Source organism: Equus quagga, chromosome 13, assembly GCF_021613505.1.
Source record: "Equus quagga isolate Etosha38 chromosome 13, UCLA_HA_Equagga_1.0, whole genome shotgun sequence".
Classification (NCBI taxonomy): domain Eukaryota; kingdom Metazoa; phylum Chordata; class Mammalia; order Perissodactyla; family Equidae; genus Equus; species Equus quagga.
In genome coordinates this window covers 32,129,328-32,142,302 of record NC_060279.1, presented here as the reverse complement: position 1 = coordinate 32,142,302, position 12,975 = coordinate 32,129,328, and the positions used below count along the sequence as shown (strand labels likewise).

Below are 12,975 nucleotides of genomic sequence, written 5' to 3'. Positions count from 1 at the left end.
CAGGTTTTTTAAAAAAAGAGGCAGATGTAACTGTTAGGTTGAACCTTATGAAATGACTGATATTTGACCCACAAAAATGACAATTTTGTGTGGTTCAACCTTACACATTTTTGTCTGAATAAAAGGGGAGGTCAAGGCCTGTGGGGCAGGTTTGGGGGCTTCGTGCAGAGTTTGATATGAGAACTATATCTTAAAGCAAAACTTGAGTTTGCACTTATGAGGATTTCAGGCTAACTTTTCCTCTGGTGATCTTGCCTGCATTATCAGGTTTGAATTAAGTGTCAAAATTTTCCTCTTGTCAAAATGTAAACCTTGGCTCATTTTTGGGCCATCTGTTGTGCACTAATAGTTTTGATTTATTCTTCCTCTGGCTGACATGCATACTAACGGTGCAGATGCAAGCTTTACATTTCCTTTTATTGGTCTGTGGTTTTATTGCATACATTAGTGGCACAAATACTGCATTCATATTACCTATTTAAATTAACTATTTCTAGTTTTGGGATGAGTAATGTACTTTGCTTATGTTTTTACTATGATGGGGAGGCCTACATCATAGACATTTTAATAGACTTTGTAAATGATTACATTCTACTTAATTTTACTACCTCTATTTTTTTTTTTTTTGCAATATTTATTTTCAGGATATGTCACTATGTGTGTGTGTGTGTTTTAATGATTTCAAATTCCCTAATTGCCTTTGCTTTTTAATTGCTCTCATGAATGGACACTATTTGGTTTGTGGTCAACAATTAGTATAACTACTGGGGAAGAAAACATTAGTTTTTTTAGTTCAGAATGTTATAAATTTAAATAAATAACTTTGAAAGGCCTACTTGTAATTGCTGCTTTGGCCCTCTTATTTTTATGGTTTGATATGTTCTCCAATTTGTTTGGCAGCTTGAAAGATACTTGGTAAGGTAAATGAGGTAGAGTGATGGTAGGAAAAAGCTCTCGAGGATAGGAACATTGGTTAGAGAAAATTTAATACAAAGCCTGAGGATAGATGCTATTTTTATTTTTGATCTGGTTTTAACAGTTCTCTATATTGGAAAACCAACCCCGTCTCTGGACTCCAGTGGGTATGGACCAAATATAAAATGTTAACAAGCCATTGTTGTTAATACGCAAAGGCCTGATATGCAAATATTTTTGACTAGTAGAGGTACATGTTGATCCAGCTGAAAGCTGCTGGGTGTCACAAGTGCAGCCTTTTGCAGACTGTTTCCCTCACCCCGAAGGGACATCATTAGATATTAAATATATTCCTTTCTATCAAAGATAAAGGCTCTAACCTGAGTCAGTTTCTTAATACAGGAGAAGCTATCTTACCTAGTACAACAGAAACTAGTGGATGATCTGTTAATAAAATTGCTTAAAGCAGGGCATCATTAAAATTAAATGTATCTTTATTTCATTTAATTATATAAATGTGAATTCATTTGCCAAACCTTGGTGTAAGGCCAGTACCTTTTCTTTGAGTCCAGATCCAGTAGAGTTCCATGTTGCTTTTCCTGCAGAAACTGTACTCACAATACATCAACCATAACTTCCAGTATCAGTGACCAGTTACTTCAAATTAGAATAAGAACTTTAAAGGTATTTGTTAAGCGATCTGAGTGCAGACTGTTATGATTTTTTCCACAGTCTTTTATGGTTGTCTTGCAATGAGAGAAATTTTAACCTATTCACTTTTATTAAATCTTGCTCTCTTTCTTTTCACACTGTATTTTATCACTTTAATATTTTACTAAATTACACAATTACACTAACAAATACAATTAGCAAAAGTAGTGTTGGAAAAAACACAACTAGTCATGAAGCTTCAGTGTGCTCTGGGCATAAGTTTTAGAGGAGGAGTGGAAAGGGTTGTTTAATCTAGTACATCAGTTTAGGTTGAGATTAGTTACTGCTCTGCCCAAATTTGTGGAATCAACATTTCACAACATTTAGTCGGATCTTAATTTTATTGTGAATTATCATCATAACCTTTATCTGAGCAAATTGTAGTCCCATTCTTTTGATAAGTTAGTCTCCGTTGCTTTAGCTCTCTTAAAAAGAGAAAAACAGATAACTTTGGATTCTGTGTTATACACTAATATTTTGTCTTTTTCTGAAAAAGTGCTTGGAAGGGGGAGTTGGGAGACCTGTATGAAAATGGCGTATTTTTTCATGCGTGCTGTTGCACAACATTGAAAAACTGCTGCTTTATTCCCACAGTGAAATGTTTTGGTGTTTTCCCACCAGTGTTTCTCTAACCTCTTCTGGGAATAAGATTAACAAAGCATTGATTATAGTATTTGTCCATATAGTTTCCTCCCTGAAGATATCCCATGGTATCTCAGTCCTATAAAGGCTTTTAAGGAGTCCATTTGAAGATATCTTAAAATTAGTGACAATGTTTTGAATGACAGTGCCAAGTATATTTATCTCTGTAGCAGCACCCTTTTTCTACTTTTCTTTTTTCTTTTTAAGTAGCTTTACTTTTGTTGCATTTGAATTATTTTAACTAAACTTAATAGGAACGAAAGAATTTCATTCAAATTCATCAAATTGTACCTCTACTTTTCCAGGATTGAATTTCCTCTACAAGTTCTTTAATAAATAAGTAAAATGCAGGGGGAAAGTATATCAAGAAAGCTAAATAATAAACATGGGGTTTTTTATGCTGTTAAGAAAGAGTACACCTGTCTCTGATTACTTTAACCCTTATTGAGATTCTGCTTAACCAAATTGCTTTAGCGCTGTTTCACTAATTTATATTATAACTAGGAATTAGGTTTAGGTTTAGCTATGAGGGACAGAAAATCCAAAATAATAGTGGCTTAGACAAATTAGAATTTTATTTCTCTCATGAGTAAATTCCAGAGATCTTATGGTAGCTCCTTGATCATCAAATCTCTGGCTTCATCCTTTGCCCCGTAATCCTCAGATTGCAGCTTCCATCTCATGGTCCAAGATGGCTACTCCAGCTCTAGCAGTCATAGCTGCATTCTAGCTAGCAAGAAGGAGAACAGGAGGAAGAGGATTGCCTTCCATCATCACCACCTTAAAGAAACTGCATGCACCATTTCTCCTTACAGCCCATTGACCAGAACTTGAATATACGGCCTCATTTGGTTACAAAGGAGACTAGGGAATGTAGTCTTTATTCTGGGTTGCTTTGTGCCCAACTCAATATGGAAAGTTCTATTTCCGTTCTAATATTATAGAAGGGAGAGCAGATATTGGGGACAAATGGCTGTTTCTGCTACAACAAAATAAAAGCCTGAATTTATATTCTTTAAAAGAAAATATTCTCTTAGAGCACAGAGCTAAACACATAGGAGGTGACTATGCTCAGTAAATTTTTTTAGTGAATGCTAAGAAGTCAGTAAATATTTGTTGGTTGAGTAAATAGAGCTCCTTTGTTTCTGAAGATGTCGCTAGTAGAATTGATGTACTAAACAAGGAGTGAGATGAATACAGTTAGAGAGAAAAAAAATAATTTAAGATTCATTGTTGTGCCAAGGAACATTTAATTTGAAGAAGTACAAGTAAGTGTTCAACGAAGCAACTACATACACTGTCACAAGCGTGTGTATAAATTATTTTTTAATGTAAGGTAAGCATTATTAGAATTTGTAGTATACTGGCTTTCATTCCCTGCAGTTCTGATCTTTAGGCCTCTTGGTAAACGAGCACTTTAAATTATAGGTTTCCCCCCTAGTTTGCAAACCTTTAATAATTACAGGTAGGGCAGGCTAACTCTAATAATTTTTATGCATTCAAGATGTGATTCTTCTTTTTCATAAATAATAATGTGTTTTGGCTTTCTGCTGCAAAAATAATTACCTTGTTTAAAATTTAATGAAGCGAGAAAGTAGGAAACAATGTTTAGAAAGTCATGTTTAAAAACAACGTTTATATGGCAACTAGATCTTAGCAGGAAACTCAGTTTTAAGTCTGAGCCTGACCTTAACCCATGACCAATGGAATCTTTGTGTTTATTTTTACAGTAGCCTTAATTTGGGGCTTGCAAGTTTGTTGGTTTGTTTTCTCATTCAATTTTGGGGACCCTGAAGCAATATTTTAATTATAGGAATTAAGCTATTTATAATTTTCATGGCATGAAGATCAGCAAATTTTGTTTTTTCTTGGTTATAATATGTTATCTTACTCTCGGAAATGTGTGATCTCTGTGTCTAACAATGCACTTTTAAAAAAACTCCCGTGCTGCAATGCTGGAATTCTAACAGAACTTCATCATCTTTTCCCTGCTTTTTAAAAAACAAGTTCTCACAGAAATGTTACCTCGAATTAGACAAAGCACAGGCAGTTACTGGAAATATTTTGTAAACAGTTCTGTTCATGTACATCAATTTCAATTTGTCCTTCACGTTTAGATTTTTTCTTCACATTGCTGATAATTACATTTCATAATCACATTAATTTTGAACTAAGTTGGTTGGAATTTTTGTCACTCTCAGCTGTGTCAGATCCTACTTTTGATGAGTCCTTTCATTTGGCGGGTTTGTTGAATGAATTTTGAAACAAACTAACAAAGGGACAAGAAAAGAATGCAAAAGGAGTTAGCTTCAGCTTTATCTCAGTTTAACCATGCTCCCTTAAATAGAAACACTAATGTACATCTTTTCCTTTTTTTGTTTTCACTGTGGCAATTCCTGTGCTTGCTAGGCAGAAGGGGAGTTCCTGAAAACAGTGGTTAATATCACAATCATAAGTCATGTATAATCAGCTTTCGAATACCAGAGCTGTACATACCTTTTCCACAACGCTTGTGCTTCCCCCTTTTGTGAAGCCAAACTCCTCTTGGCTCATTCTTCCTTTTAGTATTTTTGTGACTGGAAACCAGAAACCTCAGATGCCCTGGGTCACTTCTAGATCATCAAAGGTTGGCAATATTATACTAAGAACTATATAATTGTACTAGACATGCATTTATAATTTTTTAAAACTCTTCCACTAAACTGTATGCTTTTTAAGGGCAAGAAGTATACTTCTTCTTTACTATGTACCTGTTACTTACAAAAAGCAGTCTAATGCTGTGGCTGCTTCAGAGGGAGAAGAGGAGACTATCCAGGCAAAGCTCCAGGCCCTGGCCCCGCTTCAATGAGAATCTCTCTTTTATAAATCGATAGCTTGGGATCAGAATGTTTTTGGGGAAAAAAACATTCTTCCTCTTAAAAAAAGTTTGAAAATGACTCCATTGGATAGATAACTTCAGTATCTTGTGACATTATCTAGTCTAGCTCCCTCATTTTGCAGGACTGGAAACAGACCCAGATCATATAGCTATTCAGCGGCAGAACTGATGAGAATTTCTCTGTTCTGACTGCTTGACCAATACTCTTTGTAGTACACTGCAGCATATATGTTATCAGAATCTAGGAGTATTCCAAGAATACTACGTAGTACCTGGCACTGACAGACACTCATAAATGTTTATTGCATTATGAATGAATGAATCGTAAGCTGATTTGTAGTTAATTGCCCCTAAGCCAAGTTCAGATAAAACTGTAATTTTTTCTGATCCCAATAAAATGTTGGCATCTCAGAAACTCTGAATTTGGTCTGTTACAGGACTAAGCCAATTGCTGTATATAACAGATTGTTCTTTGTTAATCTTAGGATCACCTGCTGTTACCAGCTACCACCCATAACAAGACCACACGACCAAAGATGTCAATTGTATTACCAGCAATAAACATAAATGGTAAGTTGAAATTTTGGTTTATGAATGACATGATTTGCTTTGTTTAACCAAAATTCTCTGGATTAACTAAAAGACATTTAAAATATTCAGTTGGTTAGATATATAAGCATACACTAATTTTGAAACATTTTTCCTCTGTTGTGAGAGGAATAATAGAGAATAATATTCTGTTGTCACAAAATATTATTTTTAAATTACTATATTTTTTAAAGAAAAAAATTCATTCTCTTTCATTTACAAAATTGGAAAAGTTAGCATATTGACTGCTGTACAGACTTGTCTGGGGCCTTTCTGGTTATACATGCAGTGTAAGAAGTCCCTGCTGTGTTTGTGTTCTGAGAGTGAATTTGTAAGTTAGGTTTTGGAACTCAAAGCAGTTGTATTATGTAAATGGCGATATGATTCCCAGACCAAACTTCAGAAGCCTGCTTATATTTATAAATAGTGAATCTACCCATACTGATGAATTTGATATTGATAGTATTACTATTGCATTTTGTTCTCCTACTGGTGCTGGGTATTAAATAAAATACAAATAATACTATAATGCTTTGAGCCTATCCAAAGATGTGAAGGCATTGCTTATAGTCTAGAAGGAAAAATAAGATAAGCACAGAAATCACTGTAATCCAAAGAAAAAGTCCCATAACGAATATACAAAGTACTAAAGAAATTTAGTCAAGGAGAGATTACTTCCAGCTGGGTTCTTCATAGAAAAGAGAAATAGCTTACTTGCAAAGCCAGCTGTGTGTTGTAAATGAGCTCAGTGTGTGCTGTTTTCTAATTGCTTTCTTTGACATATCGTATTAGGCTCTAATGAAACTAGGAGGATTGGCCATCCTTTTCAAATCCATTTATCTATTATAATAGAATTACCAGTAAATCTTCTGTCTAGTAGTAAAAACTTCATAGTTTATGAGTAAAATGAAAATGAAAAGCCGTTTGAACTAACCTGCAGTTGAGCCAGTCCACATTCTCATTGGTGATCATCATTAAACCACCAAATACAATTGTAAAACAAAACACTGGAATTCTAGGTAAATTCCAATAAAATTTAGTCTTAGAGAAAAAGTATTACATATTCATTCTACATTTTAAAACCGTGAGGACTATAGAATTTCAACGAGCTGTATATAGGCAGCTTATTGGAAATGCTTAGGAGGCAACTTTATAGACATACAGTATTTTATTTTTGTTGTGAAAGCATAAAAGAATTATGTTAGTCTTACAAAGACATTTAGAACAAATTAAAAAAAACCAAACTGTAACACTGAGAAGAACTTATCTTCCTTCAGTAAAGGCATACCTCTGAAGCTTTCACTGAGCCATCGACTCCTACTTCAAGAAGGACAGTATATTCCAAAGTGTACTATATTACACTCCAAAGAGTATATTTAGGAAATATCATTTATTCTTATTCCATAGATACCTAGCTTTCTCTGCTTGAATGATAATAGATTTAACTTCCGGTCAGCTGTGTTCAGAAAGGCTATTGTCTATGTCTTAACAAGGCAGAATTCACTTAATTTTGTGTTTCTGGTACTGGATTCTTATGTAAGAAGATGCCTGGTTTTATTTTATAACAGTGAGCTATCCGTTTATATTAAGCCAAAAACAATAAGATGCTGTTTGATTCTATCTTGGCCAAGGGACTAATTTTTGAAAATGAACCTTTCAAGGATTTAAAAAATATAATCCTTAGAGGATCATTTCCTTTTTAATTTAATTGGATTTCATTGTACATAAGTTGTGGTTTTTTTCTTTTTATGCTATGGTAAATTATTAGAAAAGTTAAAATTTAAATTCAAGAAATATGGATTGAGTATATACCATGTGTCAAATACTGTGCTACATCCTCAGCCTCTTTTCTGAACAGTCCCTTCACCTTCTTGTTCTAGCTGAGGATACTTCTCAAATTAGAGCCTTGTTTCTCTTCCCCACCTCATGTACCTCTGAGCCTGCAGATGGAGTGGGTAGTATCCTTGCTCCCCACTACAGCTTCCAAATTAGCTCTCCTTCAGTCTCCCTAACATCTTGCAAGTATATAACATCAGACTTTACTCCTCGTACCCTTCTTTGTTGTGCTCTTCTACCCCACCTTCACTGTTGACTCTCTACCGCTGCTTCTGTCATCTCTGTATAACTTCAGCGTCCACTTAGAAGATTCATCCAGCACTCTGGCCTCTTTTGATCCAGTCATCTGTTCTGCACCACCCCTGCCTCCCATCCACACGGCCATACTCTAGACCTCATCATCATCAATAATGGCACTCCCTTTGAAATCTCTTCAAGCATCCCACTTTTACTTACTCTCTTACCGTACTACCCACACTCCAACTACTTTCTGACCTCACAAATCTCCGGTCCTCTGACCCTACCTCTTTTTCTGTATCCATCACATCCTTAATGGCCATACACCACTTCTTACCTAGCCTAGATCCCACGTCCCATAGTATCAGCACTCTCTTGCGAACCCCGCTTACTCCCTGGCTCCTTTTTTCTTAGGTCCCACTTGTCTGTAAAAAATCCCACCCTAGTTAAATCCAACTGTCCTCTTTATGCCTGCTTTCAAGCAGCTGAAAATTGCTAGAAAATATCATCTAGTCAGGACAAGTAGATTCACTTCAGATTTATGACCATTAATTCTAAAGGGGCATTCAATACTGCCAGTCATTGCTAGTAAATTCACTTACCTTCTCGCTGAAACAAGAATTTCTCATCTCCTTTTCTCAAATCTCCAACATCCCCTCTCCCCACTCCCTTAGCTGGTGAACTCACCAAATGCTACATTGAGAAAATAGATGTAATCATACAAGAGCTACCTCATCTTTCCACTACCAAGAGCCCAGCTGCATCTACACCCACAAACTCTGCCTGCCTTCTTGTTGCACTGAAGGAAAATCTCTTCTGTTGGGTTCTAAATCTCAACCTTGCTACTTATTAGATATGTATTAACTTTTTAGAATTAGATAATTAACTTTTCTGTACCTCAGCTTCCTCATCTGTAAAAGAAGATATTACTAATACTTTCCTCTTAGAGTTGATGTGAGAATTAAATGAGTAAAAATGCTTTAATTAGTGCCAGCTATTTTCAGGTTAGACACTGCTATCACCTTTGTCATTTGTTGTCATTGTCATCATCAGCACCATCATCTAAGGGGACTACTTCCTTTTGGACTCTGCATCCCAGCTCCTCTCACAGTTTCAAAGACTTTGCTCCTGCATTTATACCTTTTCTATCCTGCGTGATCAGTTTCTCTACTGGATCATTCTCATCAACATACAAAATGTCTTAATGTTATCCTTGGTGTAGGGAGACTCTCTTGACTCCATGTTTCTCTGCTACCCTCTGTAACAAAACTCTTGAAAGAGTTACTTGTACTCATTGCCCCTATTTGCTTATCTTCCATTCTCTCCTCTGCCCATTCATATCTAGCTTTTGCCTCTCACTCTACTGAAATGCTCTTGCAAATGGGTCACTGATGACCAATATCTTGCCAAAGCCAAAGATCATGTCTCTGTCCTCGTTTTACCTGACCTTTCAACACTATTTGACATGGTTGACTATTCCCTCTTTTTTTCAGCCCTCCAATTTTTATTTTTAAAATTTCAAATCTACAGAAAAGTTAAAAGATGAGTGCAGTGAATATTTGGAGACCATTTACCTAGACTTCACCAATAGTTAACATTTTTCCACATTTGCTTCATCTTTATCTGTTTATCTATTTACACTCATATGGTTTTTTCTGAACTATTTGAGAGTAGGTTGCAGACATTCTGAAAATTTATCCCTAAATATTTGAATATGCATTCCTAAAAAAGGAATATTCTCCTATATAAGCACAATAAAATGTCCACACTGAAAAAAGAAATGTTTAACGTTGATACCGTTTAATATATAGTCCATATTCGAATTTCTACATTTACCACCAAAATATTCTTTATAGCTTTTTGAGGGGGAGGGATTCAGAATCCAGTCAAAGATGATTCATTACATCCACTTGTCACACCTCTTTATTAGTCTTTCATCTAGAACAGCTCCCCTGCCTTTTTCTCTAAATTTTCTTTAATGACAAGTACATTTTTTTAGGAATTAGGTTTATTGAGGTATAATGTACATACAATAAAAATCACCAGTTTTATGTGTGTAATTTAATGAGTTTTGACAAATATAAACAGTTGTGAAACCATCATGTCAATCGTGATATAAATATTTCATGATATAAATGTTTTTATTACTTCGGAAACTTTCCTTGTGTCCCTTTGCCGTCAGTCCCTTCAAGTACATTTTGTACATTCCCCGTTTTTTGAAAGACTTTATTTTGTAGGCTTTTGTGATACCGTGACTTGTCTAGTTTTCCTCTTGTGTCTCCTCCTCAGTCAGCTGAGCCAGCTTCTCCTCCTCTGTAAGGACAGGAGGCTTGTTTGTTTGTTTGCCACTTAGAACCATATCCCCAGCACCTAGAACAGTGCCTGGCATAGGAAACATTGCAAGATGAGACACTTCCATCTCTGTTAATTCATATATTGCTCAGCTGCCGGCTAAGTATTATCTTCATTTTATAGATGAAGACGTTAAAGCTCAAGAAAGTAATTTGTACCACTTAGACAACCCTGCGTAGCAGAGAGCCAGGATTTAAATTCATTGTATAAAATATGTTCTGGTTAATTGTTATATTGTTATTTCAGTATTAAAGACAGATGTGCAAATACTGAAAATACTTGGGACTCCAGGATTTAAGATAGATTTTTATACCACTTTATTCCTATCTATAAGGTTAGGCACATTCATTGAAAGCAGTATAATACAATGTAATACAGTCTTTTGAATTTGATAGACGCATGTTTGTTGAATGACAGAATAAGTAAAGTAAATGTTATTTGGTCATTACTTTGTGGTCACTTGAAGGATTTTACTATTTTAATTCTTTATATGATCAAAAACAATTGGCAAGCACAGTTGAATCTTTTCAAATGTAAAATAATTAAAATGTGTTCTGGGTCATCTTTCTACCACATTAGTTGAGATTTGGAATTCACAGTAAGAAGTAAATTGAAATTATCAACCTCCTTTTCAACAATTGTTCTACAAAGGAAAACACATGCAAAAATCAACCGATAGAACTCTCCAAGATCCAGAGAAATTTCTTTGGCTTATTAGGCATATGAATTTGACAGGCTGTATTATAAATATATCATTTATAATCTGAAGAGTATAAGTTATGTAGGCACAAAAGAGTTTGGGCACCTGTTTATTGAAAGAGCAGAGATGTTTTGAGGACATTTCTTTTTTTTTTTTTTTAAAGATTACCACCTGAGCTAACATCTGTTGCCAATCTTCTTTTTTTTCTCCCTTCTTCTTTTCCCCAAAGCTTCCCAGTACATAGTTGTATATTCTAGTTGTAGGTCCTTCTGGTTGTGCTATGTGAGACACCCCCTCAGCATAGCCTGATGAGGGGCTATGTTTGCACCCAGGATCCAAACTGGCAAAACTCTGGGCTGCCGAAGCAGAGCTTGCGAACTTAACCACTTGGCCGTGGGGCCGGCCTCAGACATTTCTAATATCAAAGTTTTGCATCTTGAGCAATATAAGGATTTGAGAAAGTTGAATAAAATACATTTTCTGCCCTGAGTTCAAAAGTTACATGTTACTTGGAAAGAAAATGAGTTGTGGATTTGATACTTCTCTCTGACTTAAGTGGAGCCCATAGAATTTAGGAGAGGGTGGTAGAGGACATAAAGTCAAATTTTATTGAGCACCTGGTTTATGTCGTGCCTTGGGTAAGGATTTTGGGGAAGAGGAATTTGATTTTCCAATTTTAGCAAAGTAAATTACATTCCCAGGTCAATGTCTAGTCTGAAACTATAATGTATAATGATTCTACTTTGTGGTTTTGAGCTGTGGAAAGAAGTCTATATAAGAAATAGCTAAAGAGAGTAGGATATGGGTGTGAAATTAATGTCATTTAGAAAATACTAGTCACATCATTCTGTGTTCTCCATGCCAATTTAATTTTTGTAATTGATTGTTCTCCATTTTTCATTCTCTTTATTATTTAATTTCCTTTGTCTCATAAGAGAGTCGAAACAGGTTAGTGAAGCTGCAAGAAAGTCTTTCTTTGTCTGAGGAAGTCTTCACACGGAAGATCATTGAAGTAAAATAAAATGCTAGGTACACTTAAAAAGCTTTTTAAAAAATGATTGCAGATGGTTGGCAGAGCAGTGGATAATGAATTAAAAGCTATTGCTATTTTTAAAAAGGGATTCTGGAAGTTCTCCTTGTACTGTAAGTCAACATTTCCTGCTTTTAAATTATTTCTACTTATGTTTTGGTAAAACTGCTCAATTTCCTTTCTTTCATGCTTGATAAGTAGTTCAACAAAATAGAACATAGAAGAGATCGTTTTTTAATGGTAGCTACTTTGTAGACATCTTTCATCAGGGAATGAACTCGGCCATTAGCAGATACATTCCCTAATTTGACCAGTGCTTTCATTGAGTTGTTTTTACCTTTCACCTTCCCTCCGTCCGCCATGTACCTACGTTGGTGTGGTACATGAGTAATAAAAATAAAATTGTAACTCTCATTCTACCCTATCCTTATTAAAGGCCCAAGTAGGGGAACAAATGACTACAAGGCTAAACTGTAGTTATATTTAATCTCAAAGTAATTTACATGTAAAGAAAGTCAAGAAGAATTTACTAGCAATGAAACACTATTTTAGTTGGAGAGGATATAGCAGAAGGGCAGGAAGCAAACCAACCAAGTAAGTGGGTTGGTTTTAATAAGAAGAGAATGTTGATACAACTGCTTTTGATGATCACAGTTTCATAAAAGGGCTATCCCAAAGAAGATATGTTTGGAAACTGTCCTGTTTTAGACATGTTTTGCTCAAGCTGTCTGGTTGCCTAAAAGAGTTGTGCCTGAGAGTTGTCCCTTTTACTCTTGTAAATTGATTTTTCCTTAAAGGCCTGACCATAATCTATTTTCTTAAAAATGTATTTACAACCTTGCATTTTCATTGCAATTCATTCCATTTCAGTGTTATATAATTGCAACCAGACAGTTGAATAAATGGAGTCTTCTTCAAAACCATGTTTTAGTTTTTAAAAAAGGCATAATCAAATAGTTGTCTGACTTTTGACTCACTTCTAAAACCAGTAGTAAAATTCCCACACTGAGAATTTCTACTGAGAAAAATCACACTATTCATCTGGAAAAAAGAATTTATTTCTCTCAAAATATATACACAGATCTA

At 35.1% G+C, this 12,975-nt stretch overlaps 1 protein-coding gene across 4 annotated transcripts in view; it reads left to right on the top strand.

The window, feature by feature from the left end:
• Nucleotides 1-12,975, top strand: part of ATF6 (activating transcription factor 6) — a 215,404-nt gene that overhangs the window by 159,240 nt on the left and 43,189 nt on the right. For all 4 annotated transcript variants that reach the window (XM_046681639.1, XM_046681640.1, XM_046681638.1 and 1 more), the window contains one exon: nucleotides 5,632-5,716. In XM_046681639.1, the coding sequence (XP_046537595.1) occupies nucleotides 5,632-5,716 (85 nt within the window). The remainder of the gene's footprint in view (nucleotides 1-5,631; nucleotides 5,717-12,975) is intronic.